This window comes from Watersipora subatra, chromosome 8 (assembly GCF_963576615.1).
Source record: "Watersipora subatra chromosome 8, tzWatSuba1.1, whole genome shotgun sequence".
Taxonomy (NCBI): domain Eukaryota; kingdom Metazoa; phylum Bryozoa; class Gymnolaemata; order Cheilostomatida; family Watersiporidae; genus Watersipora; species Watersipora subatra.
In genome coordinates, this window is record NC_088715.1 from 42,468,052 (window position 1) to 42,493,320 (window position 25,269).

The following is a 25,269-nucleotide window of genomic DNA, read 5'->3' on the forward strand; positions in this document are numbered from 1 at the left end:
CAAAACAGCATAGCGAGCAGTCATTTTTATGCGAAAATCAGCTACGCAGTTTTAAGTAAACATAGTCCCGAGCAGGCGCCACAGGTATTTTGCACGAAATGATCACGGGTGTCTCACATCCAACATGGGAACCGGACTTCAAGCCTGGAGAGACATATCTAGGTCTTGGCATTTTCAACTTATGCTTACAGAGTCAGCAATCCGCTGTCCTTTCATCCCAAAATTAGGTAATAAATCTTTATTAGTCACGCACTCTCGTTCATATCTGCAGACTTTTTGTAAAGGTTCTCAACTAACCAACCCTTGAGGCCTGCCTTTGTACCAACCGTATCATCTCAATACTCACACATATAACTCGTTTCAAATGATGTGCCACCAACCAGCTGAACCAGTGAACCACGCTGACTGGCAGCAATACAAAGATGAGAACATACAAGTAGCCACTATTAAGTTTATTAATTTTGTTTCACAGTAAATATATTACCATGTTAAATGTACTAAATAATTATATGAAATGTATAAAATATGGGGTCTTATTAACAAATAACATGACATATGGTTCCGCCTACATGTGTGGTGGGCTAATAATGTTACAAACAACGGTACATAAAACACAGCACATGGTTTATAACCAAAGGCACAGCGGAGTCAAAAAGAACTAAAATTTACGAACAATCTCTTGGAGAGGATGGAGCTCCTTAGCCACATAACGCGTAGTGATATAGAACATCTTGGTAAACAACTTATGAAGGTATTGATAGCAAACGCGCCAGTGTCTTACGGCGGACTAGAGACACTTGTAACAGGCGATCTGTCTAAAACTGTGAAAAGGTGATGATGTGGTGCGTAGTGCGGGGGCTAGAAGAGGATAGGTGCGTGTGATAGTTGCATTGAATGAGATCCGTGCTATACCGAATAGAATATGCTCACAGTGTCACTAAGAGAACCCTGTCTCAGACTACAAAGAGAACAGAAAGCAAAACTGATTTAACCTTCACTAACCTAATCAGCAATGCAACGCAGTAAACAGGTAGCCTACAGCTAGTGTACCCACTATCAAATTTCAACGGTACTCAATTTGGGAAGATATTCAAACCTTTTACCGTTGGATTAGTGGAATAGTGAAATATCGTTGGTAATCGCTGCTCCCATTATCTACCCAACCAGTTTGTGTAAAAATCTTTTTAATAAAAACAGAGAATAAAATTAGCGCACTACAATTATTACTCGGCGTGCAACAGAGGTGACAAACAAATTCACCATGAATTAAATGAATTCACCATGTTGACGCTAGCAAATCAATAATCAAATCAATAACCAATGTTAGAATGTGCTGTCGTTACTGTTATTTACAAGCTATGCTCACTACAGCAGTTGAATGAAAGGTGAACAGCGTGATGTCTCATTTGGATAAGTCTGACCTAATGTTTCTACATGTATATAAAAGTTGACCATGGAGCAATAAGATAAAATTGAGAAGCAGGAGTTGTCTCACAGCTAACTACTTCCAAGAGAGAACAACTCCTTACAGATTAATAGCTCTTGCTGAGATGGTTTTTCATTCAACTTTTTATAACAGTATATAAAAAGTATAACAGTATTTTAACAGGTGGTATTCCAACTAGCTAAATTCTGGAGATAAAAAATAGTTTTGGTTATTCTAGAAAATTTAAAAGTGACTTGAATACTGGTAAAATTGATCGAGCGTCAAATATCCGAGAGAGTCGTCAAATAAAATAATAAAACTGCATCAGATAAGAGTTTATGTTGTAGCGCAAGGTTTAGGAACAAGTAGTAGAACAACGCTGCGTGAAACAACCTTATCAAGTCCCTATCAACCTTATCTTAACTTAAATGAAACAATGTAGCAGAATAGCTAGCGAATCAGGAATCTTGCCATAAATCTTTCAACCTTATTTGCTACATAAATGAAAGTTGAAATCATTCATTACTTTGTTACAGCGACAGCAACTTGTTTTTTAATCACTGCTCTATGCTGCCAAGAGGGCATGTGAGTCAGATATCATTAAAAACAATTAGGACTGCCACGAACACTTACAAATATATAAGAGTGAGAGGAAACAGGCTCCGAATCAGATCAGGATACACTGGTAATAGCGATGCTAGGGGAGCCCATTTCACTGAGAACCTTGTCGAGCCATTGCAGAGGCCCATTCAGATGTATCTCTATCCAACAGGGGGTACTTGTCACATCCTGTCTGTGGTATTCCGCGCCCCAACCCTACAATATAGCGCTGTAGACTATCAGTTCATTCCCTTATCATTTTAGAAAGCAGTCACAAGTAACATGGCTAGTTTCTCATTAGCAGATGAAAGGAAACAGCAGTCGTTGTTGTAGTATAAAAACAGTTTAAACTGACAAAAAAAGCTATAATATAGATTACAGCAACGCAGAGACAAATTGCCATTAGATAGAAAACACGCAGGTTATCATAAAGCATGTGTACCTTAAAGAGGTACAGACGGTTCCCAACCTACGAACGAGTTATGTTCCGAACGATTGTTCGTAAGGTGAATTTGTTCCTAAGTTGCTTCGGTGCTATATTTTGTATTATAATTTATGTTTAAGGCCTATATAAGTATATTGAAGGTTTATATAAGTATGTTTAAGGCATGTATAAGTAACCTGTATTGGTTTGTACTGAAAAAAATATTTAATAAAATGGAGATAATACTTTGGTGGACGCCAGGCCATGACACTGCATTTCTTATTTATTGTATGTCTTGTCCTTTTTATTATATTGTTGTTTTAATCGTTATGCTATCATTTATCGTTGTCTTATTTTCTGTATGTGTTGTCCGTTTATTATATCGTTGTTTCACTCGTTATGCTACTGTTATATCTGATATACCGTCATAACACTATCACTTATCGTCACTTATATTGTTGTCATGCCAACGCGCTAGCAGTCCTATTTATTCACCTTGTTAGCCGGTGTTCTTATCGTTTGTCGTTAGCCGGAACGGTTGATATTATTGTATATAAAGGAGTTCGCTCATTTAGTTGAGCAGAGCAGATAGCCGTACGCTCCTCGGCTAGTGAAATTTCCTTTGCTAATTAAAAGCTGAATGAAACTACATGCACTCTCTTCTCTTTATTTATTAGTCTAGATCGTGCCAAGTAAAGGCCGGCAAATTCCTTTGCAATACGTACAGTAAAAATAAAAAAGTTCTTTGCGCACTGGAGATACGTTCACGAACCTATGCACTGCAACGAACTGGGCAGAGAAAGGTGGATGCTAGGTGGTGCTTCTGAGTAGTGCCTACGCGCAGACCTGTTCGTATGTATCGTTGTTCGTAACTCGAATGTTCGTAAGTAGGGAACCGTCTGTACAACCATAAGCATTTGAGCATGAAGCATTAACCTATCATATTTGCCTTCTGCTCTATAACCTCCTTGATGCTCAACAATGAATGGTTGAAAGAAAACAAATGTTAGCAATTGGACTGAATCAATCCTGACCTTGACAAAGCTCATCCTTATTGTGCACATCTTGGTGAGTTCATAGACAGCATCGAATCCATGATTCACAGAGCGCGTAAGAAGAGCAGCAAACTCCTGATAATTGAATATCTTGAGGCTGCAACCTGCGATAAGTACATTGTACTGTTGTAACAACATAAACGGACATATTACATTTCAACCTCTTACACGCAAATACAAATTTAATGAAGAGTTATCAGCTCCTGTCAGAGATTATCATAGCTAATTATAGTTGCTAGCAATTTTCAAGACATACAGCTTATGTTCACCTTGTGGTATCTTGCAGACTGTAGTTGGGTGAAAGTTATGATGAAAGTTGCAGTTGCGGCTCTGTATGAATATACTAGTATCGCTGAGGCACTCGGCGTATACTTCTCCACCCACATAGTAAAGCTGTGCCCCTGGGTTAACCAATAGTAACATCATGTAGCATAGCCTCAGCATCAAACTGATCATAATCATGATGGCTGTTGAAGCGCATACCCTAATTGTGTATTTCCTTGATGACCCCTTACAAAGCTGTGATATAAAATATTACTTGCAAGACATACTTAGAACACCGAATAATATTATTACTAAATTTTATTTATGGAGGAATCGAAAAACCCTTAGTTGGAGATATAGCTGATCTAGATTGTCTCTCAGTTCATTTATAATTTTAATATAATTAAATAATACTAAGTTAAATTTAAATAATTTTAATATCATTAAATAACATTCAATTAAAGTTACAATTTAGAACAACAAAGTGTACTATTATCCAATGAAGGTTTGACAATCGCAGTGACAACTGGCTCGTCCTTAAAAGGAAAATGACCAGAATGACCAGGTGAGAAGAAAGATATGAGAGAAAGAGATCATTTAATAACTCGATACTGGAGAAGTAGGTAGGTAGTTAGGTAGGACATCGAACAAGATCTGACACTACCTCGGCCAATGTGTCTCCTCGTATTCTCAATGGTTGAGTTTCTGTTAACATTGCTGAGAAGTCCGAGACAAAACCTGCTGTTGTTCGAAGGGTCTGTGAATCCGTCTATCGTAACTGAGTTGTTACGGGCTTGATAGAGCTCACCAACCCTGTTGTTCAGCTCATAATAGACGATAGAACACCAGTAGGCCGGCTCCTGGTAACTCACCGGACGCACATCCTGTTAACAGAAGAGTCCTCAGTTGGCCACACAACCACTGATCAAACTAGCATCACTTCATGTATTGAGCTTTAGGACATATTAACTAATGCCACCAGCCGAGCTGAACTTTTTAGGCGTTACAGATGGTGATACAAAGGGAGCTGAGACACAATCAAATTTAAAAGATCCAAAAACTTATCATCTTTTTACTCAAGCCAAAAAAGAATATCAATTTGTTGTCTTTTTTATTTTTAGGCGCATTTATTTTACACACACCTATGATATAAATTATATATAATTTAAATGGCATAAATTTTGAAAATGTGTTTTCTTAGTTCTCAGTACAGCTTCAAGAGGAAGATTTTTACATTTTTGCGGCCATAATATAAAGATTTGTTGAATTTTAAAAAGTTGAGTAGTGATAAGCATTCCTGGTTTGAAGGATTATATTAATGAGAGGCAGCAGTGAAGAGTAGGCTAAATGTGAACTCTAGCAATGTCTACAGAAGGACATTGTGTTTGATAACGAAACACCTATAGGTAGATAGGTCTCTCAAGCAGTTTTTCTGATTAATCATTAAACCATCCAAGGAAAAAGACTCCCAAAAGTCATGAGGATGAAAAACTGTACAACAATTAATTACACCCCACACCGGACGGTCAGCAGTATGACACCGACAATAACAATCCATGTTTGTCATTTACTCAACAAAATGTTTAAGCAAAAACAGAAAAAAAAACTTGAAAACCATTAATTCATTTTACAATTTAATTAATAAAACCATTAATTAATTTGTATTAAAATAAAGTTGTAAGCAATGTGACCATTTACTCAATGCGCATAATAAGCACCATTCAAAATATGATCAAACTAAAAACTGAATTCAAATATAATATAGTAGAAGCTTACATATTTCACCTTATACATCATCTATAGAGTAAGTTGCCCAGACAGAACACTGGCTGTCAAAGCAAACCAGGCAAAATGAGTATAACAACGTAACAGCGTAACAACAAATGTTGAGAGCATGGATGTTACCCTGGCTATAGATATACGTGTCAGACGAGTCAGGGACATCCTCATTGGTCATAGAGAGAGGTAGAGAAGGGATACAACATCTGAGAGGAAGGAAAAACAGTTTACCTGGTAAATGGCTAAAACTGAAACAGTCATCGTGGTACAATCACGGCCCCGCTGACAAACCTCCAACTGAATGTGTAACCACTCAACCAGACAGCTCATAGTAATTGCACAACCTCTCCCTCTGCCTTCAGTGATGGCTACACGGGTAAACATTTGGGATTTATGGGGTCCCAATATTTACAGCCAATTACTATACCGGCATCGGACTAGACAGACAGACAGACTAGCATGTTGAAGACTGTTCTGAACGCTTTTGCATCGGCATGTTTCATTGGTTAATTATGTTATTACTCACGAGGGAGGTTTAGTATTTCCTTAAAGCCATTAGGAGTGATGAGGCATTAAAACATGTTTTTGCGACTGAGAATAGGAAAAATTAAGAGAATTACTGCGAATTTGTACCGCAAATCCTAGTGTATAAGCCGCCACCATGTACAGTCTCCACTCAAACTTTGAAGGCTGTTTTTGAGTTACAGGCATAGAACTTGTATAGGCCATGCTCGCCATTTTTCCATTCATTTAACGCATATATTTAACATAGCTATGCAGTCGTTCGCCAAGTTTACCGTGTCTGTATGTCGTCACTCTCACATGTTTGTTGGCAGTTAACAAATGAGTGTTCACACCTTTGCACAGAAAGTATTATGCTTTCAGCAAACCACAGTAAACGAGCAACAAATCAGCACATTTTTAACCCAAGTCATTGAGAATACTATGCACCTAAAGCTTTTCAACAAAATGTTAGGATCTCAGGTGGGGCTTATACACAAGGATTTACCATAATTTTATTGAAAATGATGGTGAGAACGCATTTGTCGAACAATGATACCCTAAAACAAACCCTTGTAACCAATGAATTCCGCCCAAGTTCTATCTCATCTTCACTTCACTCCGCAACATTCAACAGTGTCGACCACGAACAAGCTAGACTTACCCCTGCCCCTGGAGGACTGTGCTGCATACTGTTCGGTATATTGTTCAAAGTTGGAGGACTTGTGGTGCTGTTATTCTGGTGCTCCATATCCTCACCATTGTTTGAACTTGGGGCAGGCGGTGAGGGTGCCCCGAGAGCGGGAGACCCGAGTGTAGCCGGAGACCCGAGAGTAGATCTATCATCCAGTACCTGATATCCGGGGGGTGGAGGGTCAGCTGACAAAATAATAGAACCACGATAGACTTACAATTCGAGCCTGTACTTGTTCTGCTCTAAAAATACCAACTTGTGCCTCAAAAACTGGTTAAGATAATAGATAGTTCTACACTATCGGAATTTTTACTCCCGTTAAAAGCAAAAGTTTCAAATAAAATATCTATAGAGCAGACGTCACTACAATGTAATCCGTTCCACTTACGTTATAGGAGTGACTAATGTATTTTTCTTTATCAAGTCCATTGAGCACCAAAAATATGTTGAGATTTTAAAACGGGATTGAGTTGCACAAAATTTGTTCAAAAAAAAACAAAGTAGTTTTAAATATAATCACTTCATTATTTGCACCTCTGTGAAGCCAATCATGTTGAACTAGTGATCATAAATATACAAGGGTGTTACATAGTAGGTCCTTTGGCAGCCGTATTAAATGCATGTTGCTCCCTTGAAGAATGTTTAAGAAATGAGCTATTTGCCTTGAGAATAGCCATGGCAGTGTGGAACAAAAACTCACTGACAGCAATGCGCTAAATCAGTATACACAAGTAAAGACCACAAGCTAAATTCATGATTCTTTAATACAACTGATTAAACAGGCAACATGAGAAGACAACTCAAATATGTAGCTCAAGTTTCAAAAATATGTTTGATACGGAGTGGCTGTATAGAACAGGACATACTGGGTAGGTTGCCAGAGTACTGGCTGTTGGGACTCGCCGGCGCCGGACTGCCGATGATGCTGGGGCTTTGAGGAAAGCCGTGTGGGTAGCTGACATTGTGGGGCATAGGTGGTTCCTGGACCTGCTGGTACGGCAGCAACGAAGGGTTAGTAGTCGGGTACTCGCTATACCGTGGCACCAGCACTGGTGGCAGCACTACAACAAGAACAGCATTTCACAGAACGGTGAAAAATAAAGAATAAAAAATGAAGAGTTGCGAAGTCGTAGAGAATCACCATTTTTAAGTTTTTCAAGATAAACCCGACAATGTTAGGTTGTCCGACCTTGACCTCCAGACAAATTCCGACAATTATTACATGGAATCTCTCATGGACGCCATAGCATGACAATTCTTTAGAACAAACCATGAGTGGATTTGTTCACAAAAACAAAAATAATGCTGCGGATAGCAGCTCATTGAGTAATGCGACATTTTTAACATTCAGATTATTAGAAAAAAGCACTAATTTATGGTGATCAGACAAACTATAATGATGCTATTTCATTCGAGTAGATAAACGCTTAGGCAAACGAACTAGCAATGACAACATTTATGATAAGAATATTTGCATTCGGTCATTCGCATAGCTTAGCTATAAGTTAAGCGTGGCTCCCTTTGGTGATAACTGCTAATTTGGTAACAGACAGCAGTATGAGCACAATGGAGGCAGCGTGATTGCAGTAAGGTATAAAGGTCAAGTTTCTATGTCTGCCAGGTTGAGATGTGTTGACTAAGTGGTTGACAAACATACTAACTGATGAGTCACTGAGGGAGTGAAGGTCATGTGAAGGCCATAACATCCATGCTGGTTCGACGAACAGCTTATCATTTTCAATACTTGACTGTGGAACCACAAATATACTTAAAGTGTTGCAATATTTCTACCATGAACAACATAAACATTCACTAAAAGCCTTTTTAAGTTTTTCAAGATAAACCCGACAATGTTAGGTTGTCCGACCTTGACCTCCAGACAAATTCCGACAATGTTGGGATTGGAGGGGCCCTTTTTAAAATCCTTTTTTTATTTATAAGTTTGTAATATAGCGATATTCAGCGTGAGTAAACAAGATATAGTCTGTACTACTATAAAGCTATTATTTGTGTTTAGCAACCACGTGCAAGCTGCCCCATTTATAACAGTTCATCTGCTTTTATGGCTCCTCAAAGTGGCTCTTCATAAAAATACTTACTCTACTAAAAATTAATTTTGGTGGTGACATCGACTGGTTCAACGAAGGAAAAGATTTTAGGGTAGAAGACAGTCAAGACGAAATTAAAAGTCCAAAATAAGGTGGCGTGAGTGAACGGCACACTGAGACAAAAATGCTAAATAAATTAATTCAAATGCTTTTATTTTAGTTTATTCAATTACTATGAACACCTCATTTGCCTTTTTACATTTATTTTTAACATTTGATGGTTTATCAGAACTGTCAAATAAATGAGCAGCTCCGTAACATATTGTTTGGTAGTCATAAGGCTGTATCTACGCTGGACTCGGCAAGTCCCGCCGCTTAATAGATATTTGATAAATGTGAAATACGCGATTATTAGGCCTATAAACCAATATACATGCTTAGAGATGTGATCACATCAAATTCTAGATTTTTATTACAATACAGTAAACGCTCCTGTAACGTAAAATCCAGATAACGTAAGAAAATTATGTGAAGTTTTTGATTCCTACAACGTAAAATATTCCATACAACGTTAAGCGCCAAGTTGGGCGAGTTTGCAAATTCGATTTGAATGTTAGATTATCTCACCGCACTTGCGGGAGAAATAACGCCGTGAGTATAGCATTATATATTATTTTCACGACATTCTAGTTTATCGTAATAGATCGTTAAACGTGTCGGGAAAAAGGAGAGTAGGATGACTGCGCAATTGTTCAAAAATACATCGATTGGTGCAGGTGCTACAGTCTTGGTCTACCAATCTGAATGTCACGAGTTGGAGTATCTTCAAAAGTTATCTTTTATTCTAACATTGACCTCTGAATACAGAAAGACGACAAACAGGTAGAACCGCTTTTTATAGTGAAAAGATTTTGTTGTTTGCCTTACTGTAGACAGACAAAATATTTGTTATTAGTTTTACTTTGCAGAATAGACTTTGCTATAATAAAAATAAGCAAATCGTTGTAAATGAACAACCAAAATGTGCAGTCCCCACCTACTTGTAAGTTTACCGCTATCATGGTCCATAAAACCAGTGAGATTGATAATAAAAAGGAGAAAAGTTGTCGATGCAAATTAATAATACTGCAATTACGGTACAGCCTACAAATTGAAAAAGTTAAGTCAAATTTTTCCTTTTTGCATGGCCAAAGGGATGGGTTTGGAAAGATCTTGGTATGGATTGGACGGTTTACATGTACTTTACTGTTCTTATAACGTAAACGTTCCTGGAACGGATTATATACGTTGTAGAAGCGCCGACTGTATATGGATATTTTTCTACCATTTGAGGCTTCGTCTGTCGTTATAGGTGATCTGACAGCCAGGATGTACCAACTTTAAATTGACCAAACTTGATCGTGATTAAAATGCTAAACAAACATGTGCTGTCGATTTTAATATTGAAGCATCTTGGCAGTCAAATCACCTAAAACAACAAACAAAACCTTTAATGATAGAAAAATATCTATACTTTCTGATAAAATTCTACTAGAATTTGATGTGAACACATCTTTAAGCGTGTATATTGTTGTGCAGGCCTAACAATCCGGTATTTCATATTTATCAAGGATTGTTTAAGCAGAGTGATCGATTCGCCTGAGAGTCTTTAGCAGGCGTCAGCTAGGAACAGTGTACTTCTCAATTATATTCCTATCCTAACATAAGCATTACATTAAGCAAGGAAAACACGACTCCTACACATAAACCAACCTGGACTCTCTACCCTCTTGTAATGATACGGATTAATGCAGACATTCTTGTTCTCTTTGTTGTTGAAGGAGAACTTGCAACACTCCAGAGGCTTAAGTTCGTGGTGGGACTGAAGGTCAGGCCACCTCCATACCCTGCAGTAGATGACGTGTGGCAATCCTTTTCTGTGTGAGACCTGCGAACATCCGAAAGGGCAAATTAGAAAATTATGTAATCCTTGTCTTGGACGGAGTTGTACACTCGTGCAGTACATAGACTAAACTGGATGCCATTATGGGAAGAGGATCACAAAACTATGTTCATATTTATGATGCCATTGTAAAACCACAATTTAATAATATCCTGGTGCAAAATAATACTGGATAAAACTGGCAAAAAAATATATTTATAGCTGTTTGGCAATGTAAGATTAGCCTAAGAAGTGGAGCCTTGTGAAAGCAGTGATACATTGCTGAGGAGGTGAATGACTACAGCTAAAATAAGTTGAGTTTTAGTCTATGGATTAGTCAAAGCCAAGGTTGTAACGAGCAACAAATACCTGATAACAGTATCGGATTATTGAGCATGACAAACTCAATAGCAGTAAATTTACAATAATAGAAACATTGTTTTTCATAGTTAATAGCTGTAATCGTGCTCAGCTAAAGCCTGGCCGTGGTTCCACAATCTCCAACAATAATAGCTGTAATCGTGCTCAGCTAAAGCCTGACCGTGGTTCCACAACCTCCAACACATTTGTTTCAACCATGACTTGTTGGTATCCTTCTAACTACTCTGATGCACACAAATGTCAAAACAGCGACAAGGTACAGCCAGGCAGACAAGGCACTGAACTCATCGACCTAGTGTTTTGGAAATGCCATAAATCAGTTACTATCAACAAATCAAATGTGAGACCTCATTTGCAAACTGTTCTCTCAAACTATGAAAGCAGCTATAAATGTAAACATAAAATCTAAAAACTAAAATTACCTTACTTAAAAAATGGCACGACAATCGCCGCTCATCACCTTTCCACCACAAGTTACGTACTAAGAATTTGAAAGCTGATATAGTAAGTGTTCTAGTTTGACCAGAAAGGAAAATAACTAAAATCTTGCTTACAACCTCCTTAAATAATAACATGATACAAAATCCACCAGATAATTCATAAAAATGCAAAATAAACGTTAAGCTAACCTGAGAAGTGTGTCCATTAGAAAAAAACTGAATTGTTATTTTAGCTTGATCACTACTCCGGCTATCTGTTTACTGAGAGGTTTAGTTCTGTGCAATATTAGTGAGAGATGAGACAACAGCCTGGTTCCCATATCGATTGCGAGACTCCGGCGGTAACTTGCGCAGTAAAACGCTTGCGACGCTAGGCGGCATCTGTTCACATATAAAGCTGCATCGCTAAACATAATCGCGGAATCAAATAAAATGTTCGCTCGCCATGTCATTTCTATAATGGTGACCTTCACCTGTACAGTGCACTTCGGGAAGGTTTTTGCCTGCAGCCTTTTGCGAAATTTGAACAGCGCTAAACTATTGCGATGCCGCCGGCAACTACCGGCGGTACACGGCGCTTAGGTTCCCATTTCAGAGCTAATTAGCCTGCGATGCTGTCCATCGCTAATAGCCTGCAGTGCTGTCGCCGGTGCTTTGCAATGTATATGAGAACCAGGCTTAAGTGAATTTGTAAAATGACAATAATGGATGCTCCAAAACAGGAAGCTCCAATAAGAAAAGTGGAAGGAATTCACTGACCTGGAGTCTACCGTCGAGAGAGCGAGGTATGCATACGCACTTGCTCGGCTCACCTGGTCTACTAAGAGCCTTCTCGAGGTCTTCCAAAGCGCCTGCAGTAATAACAAGTCGATAGTTATGGATATGATGTAACGCAAACAACAGTATATTCTCTTCAGACATTCATATCAGAAAATATCAGTTTAAAAGCACACCATAATGTGTCAAGGTGAAAAAACTCAGTAATTGACAGATACGAATGCCTTGTTCTTTCCTTTAACAACTTTACAAGTCTTTCATACCTACATACAGCCACTAAAATAGTTGAAACATCGCAAAGAAAAAACCTTATCGAAACGCTCAGAAATTCTTAAAAAAACAATCGTTAATCTAAAGTTATTTTGTCCCAGAAAATTGGCAGCTGTCGGGCATTCCAGAACAATCAGCCTTCTAGTTTGCTGAAGCATGAAAACCTCTAGCACCTCGTAAAATCTCGAGAAACATTTACAAAAACCCTTTCACTTTTTTTACGTTTACTGGAACGGTAATTCAACGGAATGTCCGGCTATAATTGTTAAGATATTATCTTAAAGTAACATTATGGATTATACGTCTGCATTCTTTGATCTAGGAACTTAAGAATGCCAGGAATCGCTCTAGAACTAGGTTAGCAAACAACTCCTGTCTGGCATGCGTCCAGCCTTAGTGCACAAGATCTTCTGTTAGTTAGTAACACCCATCATCGCTAGCATAAAATTTCAACTATTGACAAATTGAGGGAAGAGAGGCCAACTTAGGGCTATACTTTAAGAATTAGTAGTTGTATATGATCGACATGAAATCTCTCTCATCCTCGAATAATATAAATACTCAAGTGAAGGAACAGAGATGATATAGCAATACTCGAGTTCAAAGACAAGTATACTGTATATAGTCGACAATGACATAATGGAATATCACATTCTGCAAGCTAGTAACTTAGGCTCTATATGAAAACTGATAGCCATATCATCCTTGAATTAGGTTAATCATTTTTATATAGAAAGCGCGCAGCATTCCACCCATGCCTTTACAGCAAACTGAGGAAACGAAACTCGATTGACAGAGGAGTTCCTAAGCAGCTGCTCGTAGAGTAATCGTACAAGCCTTAGCGAAGAGCTACTGATCATGACATAAATGGGATCGACAAATGCTCGATACATTATTTCACCAAAACAAGACTATGTACCAACAGTGCACCAACATTATTGCAACCGTTCCTGTTGAATGAAAATTACCGATGGAAACAATTCGGCACTGAAAGATTGACCCAATTCTGCCAAAGCATAGCCATAGCACCGGAAAGCAACAAACATGGAAGAAAATCTGTTTGCATCCTAAATGGTATTTTCAACAATAAATTGTTACAATAGAACTACAAAAATATAAGAGCAAAATAAAACTACTATTACTGTATTATACTATTACTTGTATTATCGCAAAATACAATTCCTGAAGTAGGCAAGATAAGCATGATTGCCACAATTGTTGTTTCTAAAAACAAGAGTAGGAAGGCATGGATTTGATTAGAGGAGGTCAAACATAGGAGCCTCATGAATTAAACCTTCAGGAGCAAATTTATCTTCAGAGTTTTCTCCCTATGGGCGAATATTTTTCCAAAAAATTAGCAATGTTTGTCATTAAAGGTTGACTTGCAACAAAATTCACATTACCGTTATTTGATATGAAAAGATTCACCATGTCTTACTCTGTTGTATTGTAGGTGCAAAATATGTGGAAAGGTGATTAAAAGCTCTTAAAAGCTCAAAAACGAACAGAAAATTGCAGCCACACGAGACCGCCGTAGTTTGGATTCCCTTTCCAAAACGGCTCAAATGTGATGTAGTTGTGAGAGATGGTTTCTGTTTACACTTTCTTGCAACCTTATTCGTCGAAATATTTTCACAAATATACTTCACGCATTCAATAAAACTGTGTCTATTGTTCTTACGCGTCTGTTTTATCGTCATTGTAATGCTGTCACTTTTGGCACTGATATCTTATAACTTACCGTAAAAAATCGTTAAACTTTTCAACCTTAGCTTGGAGGAGTACATATCATTGTCTGATAAACATGATGAGCCTGTTGGTCACTTGTGATAATCGAAAAGTGCTGCAGAAATTATTTGTGAAGTATTGGGTCACATGATCAGATTACGACTTGACGATTGAATAACGCCGAAACAAAACTGTAAAGTAGCGAGCATCTATATTTGACACGGGGTCTTCGGTAAAACCCGAAGTGTTTGTCATAAACTAGTACTACGATAAGTTTTATATTGAGCTTTGTATTGGCCTTTCAATTCCCGTGAGAACATACGTGACAAGACGATAACCAAATTTCGTGGCTACGTCATCGAAATAAAGAGATTCCAATCTACGGAGGCTTTTCATTTTTGAACTTTTAAGAGCTGTAATCACATTTCCACATAGTTGGCACTTACAACACAACAGAGTAAGACATGGTGAATCTTTTGATACCAAATAACTGTAATGTGAATTTTGTTGCAAGTCAACCTTTAACTATTTTGGTCCTTACGCGAAAATGGTTTGTTTAATATTCATGAACCAGTAATAAAAGGTGATCAGCAGGAAATTCTCCACACAAATGATACTAATTATGATTAGATTACATCAATATCCATCAACTGCTTCATTGTTGTCGTGAATTTAGTGACTGGTGTACTGGAGAAGTTTGATAAGAATAATTAGAACTAGTCCGACTCGAAGTGACTAAGGTCTACATCTGACCCATTGTTTTCTGATTGGTCCATAAAGGTATTTACAGCCTAATATGAAACCTTTAAAACATTTAGATGAACGATTAGAACGCCCTTAAGGAGCAGCATACGACGCCATTGTTACAGAGTGTCAACGTGTGTTTTCTATCTCAATGGTTTTTCGTTTTTTTTAACTTTAAAAGTAATGCTATCGAAATAAGTAATCAATCTATCAGTCTTGCATTTTACATAAAATTGTCTCTTGTTCGGTTCAGTACGATGCTTCGACGTAAATAAAGAACACTTTTCAAAAAGCTGACACTGGTGACATTAACATAGCTCTGCCTTTGGGAGGGTGCGCAATGTAGGTGAGTTAAATGTCGTTCCCGGCAAAGGGTTAGATAACAAATTCCATGACATAGATCTTATAGAAAATGACAAAATTTGGTCAGGGACAGCGGCTAAATAATCCTGCACACTTGAAGCAGCCCAATAACCAAACGCTATTGAGCACTATCGCCAGGGTTCAGCCATTCGCCAACAAAAAACAATCCATATTAATAGTTGAGAGCATTTGTCAACAACAGCGAGTAATAAATGACAAGCGAAGGAAATGAACTGACCTCTTTCCTTCTTAAGTTTCTTAACAAGAGAATCTACCGCTTTCTCAGCCCATTTCTCCTCCTCATCTCCTTGCTTCCAGCCAAGTAACCTCTTGACAGCGGGAGAAGTGAAAGAGAAGAGAGAGTTTAGACTCGACAGCCCTGTACTCATTTTTTGACTACAAGTGTTGCAGAAATATTTGTAGAATATCTTGAAGCTTAAAGACCTCCTGACACAGACTGATGAAATGCCTATTATAGATATTTTCCCTGGACCGATGCATCAGCTTGTTAAACAACGCATTACGCATTACGTCAAAAATACATTGATCAATGAGAATTGGCATTAGTTGAGTGAAGGACAAGAAATTTGATGTATTTTCTATTACTGTTATTATTAAAGCGTGATTAGCAAATTTATTATTTAATAATGATCCATAATTTGTGATAGCAATTAGGTTTTTGCAGCTATTTGCAATGCTGGATTTTTGCTTAAGAAATAACTGTAATGCATTAACGATGCAAACATGGTACAAAAATAGTTGTGGTTCGTGACATAAATCAGACAATAGAAAAATTTTTTTGACATGTAATTACCTAAAGGGTTATCTGTAGTGTTTTATGAACAGTTCCAATTTATACCAGAGGTCTTCATTTATCTGTTAAAAGTTGAAATATTATTGCTCATATTAAAATAGTTATCTTTGTGAACCATGTTTTTGGCGTTTGAAAGCTAATCTTAAATGAAAACAGTTAATGCTGGGAATTAATAAAAAAAATCATATTCATCGGAATCAATCATTTCAATCATACTAGTTTCGTCTCCAATGGCGTAGACCAACAGGTTTATTTCGACACTACACATCGGCGATACATTGCCACCAATGTTTTCTTTGGTGTACATAATCAGGCTTATACAAAAACATGTCATTGCCACCCAGTTAGTTCGACGAAGTTTCCTCATTAGACACGAGACAAATAGGAAGGAACAGACATCAAAGATGAACACAGTGGAGACAGTAAAAGCACATGCAATTGTACAGATAGGAAAATTCTGCATGATGGTAAAAGCAATATATAATTTGTATGTCCAAAGAGATTAAATTGCATGGCATGAATGGGCCCGAAACCTCGAACATGCCACGTGAAAGAAAATGTTTCTGGTGTGAACCGAGTTATCAGAGAAGTAATCAGAGAAATTAAGTAGCCCCATTGCTCCTTAGTTAATAAGACGCCTCTGTCAACAAGGAAGTTTCATTTTCATTTATGATCATGTTCATAAGACCAAATTTGTAGTCGATTGAAAAAATAATGAAAATTAGATTAAAATAATTCTATCATTATTATGATAGAAAAATCATAACGAAATTATAATAATGCGTATCCACCAGCAACATTACACACACAACTATAATCACTAGTGTTCTCACTTAAAATTTTATTAGAGGCCTTGTGAGATTTCCCTAATTGGTAGCCAGGGCTCTGTTCATTGGCATACATTCTACTAACTCACCATGCCTTGTGACAAATGGCATTCTTAGTGGGAGCGTGACTATGTAACAAGGTGTTAGACTGACTGTTTTTTGTAACCTAAAAGTCAACATTTAGTGGCTCGTTTAAACAGCTCTTTTATCAATGCTTTAAGGGCCAGTTCCATTCCAATTGCTTTATAATTCAACTTGTATTTGTACACAAGAGGCATTGTTAATCACCAAGTGGCAGATATATTCTGTATGAATCATTTGATTTTGGACTATTGCCCAAAGCAGCTCAATCTTTCTGCCGTGTATACTGGCCATATTGCATTACGCCATCTAATAATGAATATCTCCTACCAACATGCGTACTGAATCCACAGGTTAATGAAACTACTTTGGGAGCAAAAATTAAATGGTTTCATACCAGCGCAGGTAAACATTAATGGAGTAGAACTACAAAACACTTTAGACACAAAGGTTCTTTGATTTGGCATCGGCAATATCATCAATGTCATTTTGGTTGAAGATCTTAGCAGTTTATCACTAAATTTACGTAATCACATGACCACATGCAGAAGAAAAGATAGCGGATAGCTACATATGTTAATGATGATTGCAACATCAGCAGGCTGTTAGTTGATGAGATTCGTCGTAGACTGAAGTGACAGTCACATGAAAAGCTGGTTGCAAGTTAATTAACTGCACAAGATAAGCCAACTAGTAGAGCTCTTCATGGTAGAGTCAGTCAAAAAGAGACAGATAGGTAGCATATGTATTCCTTTAGCTTTGATCGCAAAGTTTTCAGCATTTATGATATTGAGCTGACATACATAACGAGCTGATAATGGCAACTTGTTAAGACAGCTTGATATTTTTTGATTTGTTTGGACTTGTAACCTGTGTATGCATGTCATATCATCAGTTCTTTTATACACACAAAATATTTATGCTCTCCGCTGGCTATCGGCAAAAAGCCAAGCAATGTTTTTAGAAAGCCATGTTACATTTGCTGTTGGCAGTTTCAGGAGAGTTGACACCAACTCACGCTAACATAACTCACAAGAAGCAAGGTAAACGAGTCAAATTGTCACATCATGAATGACAGAGATAAAAAGACTGGCACCTTGGTTAGGTGCCGCTGATCGTCAACTAAGCTCTGACTAAGTCTCTCCTCAGAAATTGCAGACGCATAGCCAAGCAACAAGCATCATTACTGGGCGGATCAAAGAGAATTGATGATTCAAAAGATATCAAAGAATTTGTATTTGAATTTTAATCATGCTTAAGATTTTTTCAATTATAAGAAATCCGAGGCAATAAATAGAAGCTAAACTTTGTAATGGTACCTAGTACCCATGTTTTACTAAAAAAAGAGAAAGTGATGTAGTCTTTTGGAATGTTTGCACCCACTTTCTAGGCAGATCACCTGACAAAACAATAAAATTGCAAAAACTAGCAACATTAACGAGCGAAACATGAAAAATTCCCACCAATATCAATCAACGAGCAACCCAATGACATGTTTGACAATGTAAGAACTAGCTATATTACACCACTCAAGCGATCATCTACGGCCTAGGCGATCATCTACGGCCTAAGCGACAAACAAGGCAAAGGTCTAGTATTCGCCTCTGAACAGCCCAGAGCCCCCATTCCTTAGAAGATTCAGTATACTATAGTAGCCCATCGCATTCAACCACATGATACAGAATGGCAGCCCACAGACTTACTCTTATGGAGGAGTACTCTAGGGCAGCTCACAGCTGTGTCCATACATAACACTAGAACAGCCCAGTCTTCATCTAGATGATATGGCAGGCTAGGGCAGCCTACAGTCTTTCTGATGTGATAGAACACACTAGCATAAATTGAGATTATCTTAATCAAATGTTGAATAGTTGTAGACGAAGACTCAAAGATAATAATGGAGACATCATGTCTGGAAATAACCCATTAGTTAGAGGTTAAACATGGATAGTTAAAGACTCCATTATGGAATCCAATATAGTTGAAAAGCCAAAAACCCACAACTAGAAAGGGCATTTCAGAGTGTATTGCGAGAGTTGAATGAAACGAGATGATTATGAGGCGGTAAACCACAGAGATGTAAGTGATCTAACCGCGGACCCTATTTATATTGCTTGAAAAGGACTCATAGAGACATAGTCTGTACATCGCAAGAGTGTTATATTACACAACCAAAGATTTAACCATAGCACGACAAACAAAATTAAACAGCTAAATTATTCATGTATATCCGCATGTCCAAACAGACATCAACAGAGGCTAATATTACAGTTAGACATAAAAAATAACAGATAAATTAACTGATCAGTGGAGAAAAGTTTATCTGAATGAGGAGATACAAAGACTCAGCACCTGCTACAAGAGGTCATTGCGAAGTTTCAGCGTTAGCTGACGTGAGTGACACACAATCTGACAAGTTGTTTGACCCTGGTCATACAAGAAACTGACTGATTGATGAGTGATAAAACTTGCTAAGAATTAATTGCAGTCTGATATCAATTTGACTACCGCACAAGAGGGGCACTATGAAGAGGGGCAGAGAGAGTGCTAACACAAAAAATCACCTGAGCTATCCATCAGCATCGAACTACATCTAAGAATGAAGGGAGATGAGCTAAAGGGACATGAACAAGGAGGTAATGTCTACTGTTTTAAGTGTCCTAACGCTCAAAGGAGCAAAAGGAAATCAAACAAAGGATTCGAACAAACAGACTCAGATCAAGGAAACCGAAGCTAGTATGTTACAATCCCTCGCGGAGCTGCACCCAATGATTAACAAGATCACTGCGAAGCTACACAGAGACACCACGGCTCCTCAGCCATCTCCATTATAATAAATATTATAGCCTGCACATCTATTAATACAGGTTTAGCTATGGCCAAGCCTTTCATGAGAGAAGGTCAACTGGCGAACTGCTAGTGTAAATAGAGGGCCGATAATTAAAACTAGCTATTGCTGCGACTGCTTGTAGAAATCACCTTCAGGATTAGCAATCTTAGTCTACACTACCAAGACACATTCTCTAAATGTCGGTGTTTTTGGGCTCCGACTTCTAGCAATGTCTCTGACAATGAGTGTGTTCAAAAGTCAATAGTGCATATTCATGTTTTTTTTTACAATGTTTAACTCGAACTAGCAATTTTTTAATGGTACTCTTACATGTGATACACTTGAAGGCATTGTCAATTATTGTATATTATTTTCATTTGTTACACAGAGGATTACTGATTCTGGCAACTTAACAAAATGCACTAAGTGTATTGATTGCTACGAGAGTAAGCAAAAATGTACAAATAAACTGCAACAACCAACATACCAGAAGCGAGAAAAGAGACGCGCAACATCAGTTAGTGTATAGAGTATTTTAAGGTGATTTTACATTTCCTACACAGAAGGAGAATTCTATATAGGCTATGTTCGGATTCCAGTGCACACTACTCACAATTTTCAAAGAACACAGCAGCTTTTGCAATTATCGGGTCAGATGGTGGGTGATAAGCACATTGGGGAGGCCTCTTGGCAGAAACTAAGCATATGTCACTGCCAAGAGCCATATGCCACACTATGAATCTTGGCATGAGATCTTTGTAAATAATTTAACGTTTTAAGGCTATGATAACAGGGTTATAGCAGACACACTCCATGAGTGCAAAAAGATTTTAATAATTCGTCCATGAGTTATCATCTAATCACCAGAAGAGATACAGGGAAGGTAGCAGACCGTTGAATGTAATTATACAGAATACGCACAAGTTTATGACTAAGCATATTGTTTAGAACGAAATCCTGTTAATGATAAATATATTTTCATGAATATCCCAGACGTGTAAGTGTAGGGAATCCAAAAGACCTTGATACAACTGTAGAAAAAATAACATGAAAAACTGTTTTTATAATTATAATCCAACCCGCTGCTGGATTGATGCTCGACTTGATTAACGTCAATAATCCTAACCAAACTTAAAATTATATATATCGGTCCTCCTGCAGTTGGTGAATGTGTAAGGGCTGATCAAACACGTCCTGAATAGTGCATCAACATCTTTCTGAGATTGCCCCGGGGAACTAAACTCGCATGGAGGTGATATATTTGAAATTATGAAATCAACAGCAATTTCCTTATTGCAATTTTTTCTACATGGAAGTATATTTTTAAAAACTGAAAATGGTTAAAACACACAAAATGAATTTGAGTGCTGTACTTTGGATTTAAATATCACCAAGTCAGTGAATGTGTTATAGAAGCCGTCAACTATCGATCAATTGTACCTGTAAATATGGTTTGAAATGAAAATGCTATGACTTATCATTTTTATACAGAGTAGCTCTTATAAAAAAGGTTTGGATTTGCCAGTAATAAATAAAAAAACAAAAAAGAAACATTAATGAATAATTCGGTGCTTGCTTGACCTGTTAGTAGAGCTTCACGATATGGTGATTTAATTGGTTGATAGTGATTATTGAGGTAAATGATTTGAAAATCGACAGAGTTTAAAGAGATATCGCCGATCGTATAAATGATATACAGCAATCGTATAATGGCGATTTATTTCATACCTGAGGGTTTTCAGAGTGAGCGATACAGAAACTAAAACATACGGGCCTTCTAGTCTTATCACAAGCTCACTCCATGGCTTTCAAGGCGTACGGGCATTCATGAAACAAATGTTCCTAATTATCACAAACAGTTTATCACAACAGTTTCTTTTCAAGTTAAAATATACAAAAAATATCAAGAAAAATTTAGAAGACTTAACAAAATAATATCGCGATCCAACTATTTGCAATATTAAATCGTCTGGTGGCTCTTGGAAATCTTGAAGCTCTACTTATTAGCTGAAAAAACTGGTAAACCAAGCCAAGTACGAAGGGTGGTAAAACATGAGTTAAATATATGTTAATGATTCAAAGAGGTATAGGATCATTTACCCACTAAACAATAACAATAACTAATAATAATACTTGTGGATTATAGGATGCAGCATGGCAATTGATTATAATATAAGTACTAGATTGCATAAAATTGTTTTTTTTCTTATAGTGAGAAGACAGACATCTGATGTTAAAACTGATCGGATTTGGCCACTAATTGTTCGTTTTTATCAAACTTCTAGAAGCAACTAGGATTAGCCGTTGATTCTACTCCATCTACAACAGCTTATTTATGGCACACTCAGATACTAGGAGCCAATAAAATGTTTGCTCGTTTGACTTGAAAGAACACAGACATATCAAAACGGCGTAACAAAATACAATGCGATGGACATGGAAAACTGACCATACGCTACTCAACATTTATCAAAGATCAGTGGCTATAAATCGTTACTGACCTCCGATTTGTCACCGTGTAAATAATCTCAGGCCTGCAGGCAGTCAAAGTGATTCACTTATCGCTTTCAAAACAGGCAACAAAACGATTGAGTAAACAAAGATATCCAAGGCATTGTGTTATTCAGCTTCACCTATGGAGATTTTCATTGCCTCTGAGAAGTTGGTTAACAGAAGCATTACGCCGAATGAAAAGGCCTATTCAAATATGCCAAAGACATAAAAGACAGCTTACAAATGCCTACAACTCTTCACAACGCTAGTCAGCAAGGAGAAACAAGTTGGAGTAAATCACTCATATGTTACAGGTGATAAACGCAGAAAACCATGATGTAGTACCTTTACATAATTGTCAAGAATAAATTAACCTCATTTACATTCATAGAAAGCTATAACACGCGAATACTGTATCTGAAGAACCTATGACTCGTTAAAACTTTTCTAAAATTAATGTCAAAAAACGATTTTTCACTGGTGATAACCTAGCTTTGATTACATTTGCAACATTTTCAAGGTAGGTTGTAGGTTAAAAACAAAGGATGAGATAAATTAAATGAATAGAACCGTTGCTAAAGAAGATTATTTGATGACTAAGAATCATCATTCATTCTATGCAAATAAATAAAATTTGTTAATATATCTTTATATATTTATTATGTTTATATTTGTTTAGTATTTCAACAAAAACAACAGTCACAAAAACTGACCGGCCCCAGTAAACTTACCGAATTTTTCATTTTTGCAAAAGCTGATAAGTCTAAAAATATATAAACATTTGGAAAGTTCTGATACTATCAGAGTATGCGCTCAGACTTCTTCAAAAAACAGTAACTTGCTTTGAACTGTGACTACAAAGTATATAAGATGAAAACTATGAAAACTTCATCAAATATATGATTTGAATTGAGTGCTTGAATGTTTTGAACTGTCACAAAAGGAAACACCTCAAGATCCTGGTATAATTTCATGAGGTCTGCAGTGGAGTATGTCTTATAGAAATTGTCTAGTAGTAATTTAGTCACTGGCATGATGAATTTTCAAGTGTACCAAAAAGGAACTAAAGGTATATGAAATCTTCTCTCCCAAGATTCAACAGTATAAGTTGAAGCGGACCTAATATTCGTTGCTTTATATCAGTTACATAATGATGAAGGAGAAAACAAACATCTCACTATTTATTTTGGCTCACTTTAGTCTCCGATTGCTAAATCACAACAAATATTGACCAACAAAGAGCTTTGAATTCCTCTTTCAGCTTTGACTAAGATCTTCGGGTAACATCAGCTAGAAGAGTCAGTCAAACAAGACATCAGAGAGCACTAAAAACAGCTGGAGTTGGTAATCAACTTTAATATATCACTGATTGAGGATATACTTGGGTGCGTTACAGAATTTTTAATTAAAACCCTATTAGGGGTATGAGGTATGATCAAACACCAAGCTAAAATACTGGTTGATAGGTCAGGTCAAAATAATCTAGGCTCATCAACCAAGGAGCAGTCTTCCGCTGGTACTATCAAACCAAGTTGAGTAATCAAACCTGATTCAACTCAGCAGATATTACCAGAATAACAAATTGGTCATAGCCTGTAGCATTCATCTGGAAGAAACTGGAAAATTTCACCTTGCTATAAACCATAGCCTACATATAGCAACACACGTTAAAGCTATGAAATTTGGAGACTAAACAATTTGCTGTAACAATTATATAACATTTCAATTTGTATAGCTCTCTAGTTTTTTTCGCATGATAAATCACTACAGTGGAGCCCCAGCAGAATATTAATTTGGCATAAATTGTGAAAGTGTTAAGCTAATAGCAGAGATCCTGCACAACGTGTTCTCCTCAATCTGTTTCTTCGATCGAATTATTGTCCGTGGTGCAAGATGTGGCAGCTTAGTCTCAGATGCATTTGGTTCTTAATCAACGACTGGTTGTAACCGGGATAAAGAGAGCTGACGTTCTGGTTGAAACCACCATTAAAGAACTAAATTTATGAGCGACTGAACAACACCACTGATTACAGGCTTATTTTCGAACTCTATTACTAGTCCAAATTCCTGTACAAGGTTGGACAGTAGAATAAGGATAATACAGGAATTATATACAGCTACATTGAGATTAACATGAATCCTCATTTCAACCAGTAATCTGGATTTGCTACCAGAGAATTGAAGGTTTCACTGCGGAAGTTGTCTCCAAAGCCGTGCTACAATCATGGTAGTGTTGCAAGCGCCAAAGTAATCACCACTCACATAAGGTAAATTTTGAAAGGTGTCAATATTTGGCTGCGCGATAACAGAAAAGGGGGTTTTGCTGGAGACACTGCCCAAAATACACTATGTGTTCGTTAGATTCGTGAAGTTTAAAAGCATACGTTCAATCAAACGAATCAAATTCAATAGCAAAAGCCCAGTTGGTATATCGCTCGATATCCCTAAGACATATACTAACAAAATAAGTGAGATGATATATTGCTATCATTTGAACTTATCCAATTAAAGGGTGATTGACTAAGAAAGTTGATGTTTAATAGGGATGGATAGTAGAACAAGAAGATATTTGTTAGGAATGTATTTACGATTGCCATAGCAAGTTGTCGGCAGTTGTTTGAAAAGTTTTTATACCATATGCCTCTCATTGGTTAGAACTGAGTGCCCTTTTTCCACCGCAATCAAACTGCTGACATTTCAACTATTTACTGATAAACACTCCTACTATGTTGAAATTGCATCATTTCTTGGGAGCTATTAGTGAAGCTGCACTTGCAGGCCCATGGTTGTTTGACATAAAGATACCTGT

At 37.2% G+C, this 25,269-nt stretch overlaps 1 protein-coding gene across 1 annotated transcript in view; it reads right to left on the reverse strand.

Moving 5' to 3' along the window:
- Nucleotides 1-437: 437 nt before the first annotated feature.
- LOC137401572 (mothers against decapentaplegic homolog 9-like) overlaps nucleotides 438-25,269 on the reverse strand; it is a 28,907-nt gene continuing 4,075 nt past the window's right edge. The window contains exons 2-11 of the mRNA XM_068088001.1: nucleotides 15,654-15,811; nucleotides 12,293-12,384; nucleotides 10,544-10,718; nucleotides 7,610-7,804; nucleotides 6,714-6,928; nucleotides 4,434-4,653; nucleotides 3,775-3,906; nucleotides 3,485-3,609; nucleotides 2,060-2,242; nucleotides 438-958 (exon numbers count right to left, since the gene is read on the reverse strand). Of these exons, the coding sequence (XP_067944102.1) occupies nucleotides 2,099-2,242; nucleotides 3,485-3,609; nucleotides 3,775-3,906; nucleotides 4,434-4,653; nucleotides 6,714-6,928; nucleotides 7,610-7,804; nucleotides 10,544-10,718; nucleotides 12,293-12,384; nucleotides 15,654-15,804 (1,449 nt within the window). The 5' untranslated portion in view covers nucleotides 15,805-15,811 and the 3' untranslated portion in view covers nucleotides 438-958; nucleotides 2,060-2,098. The remainder of the gene's footprint in view (nucleotides 959-2,059; nucleotides 2,243-3,484; nucleotides 3,610-3,774; nucleotides 3,907-4,433; nucleotides 4,654-6,713; nucleotides 6,929-7,609; nucleotides 7,805-10,543; nucleotides 10,719-12,292; nucleotides 12,385-15,653; nucleotides 15,812-25,269) is intronic.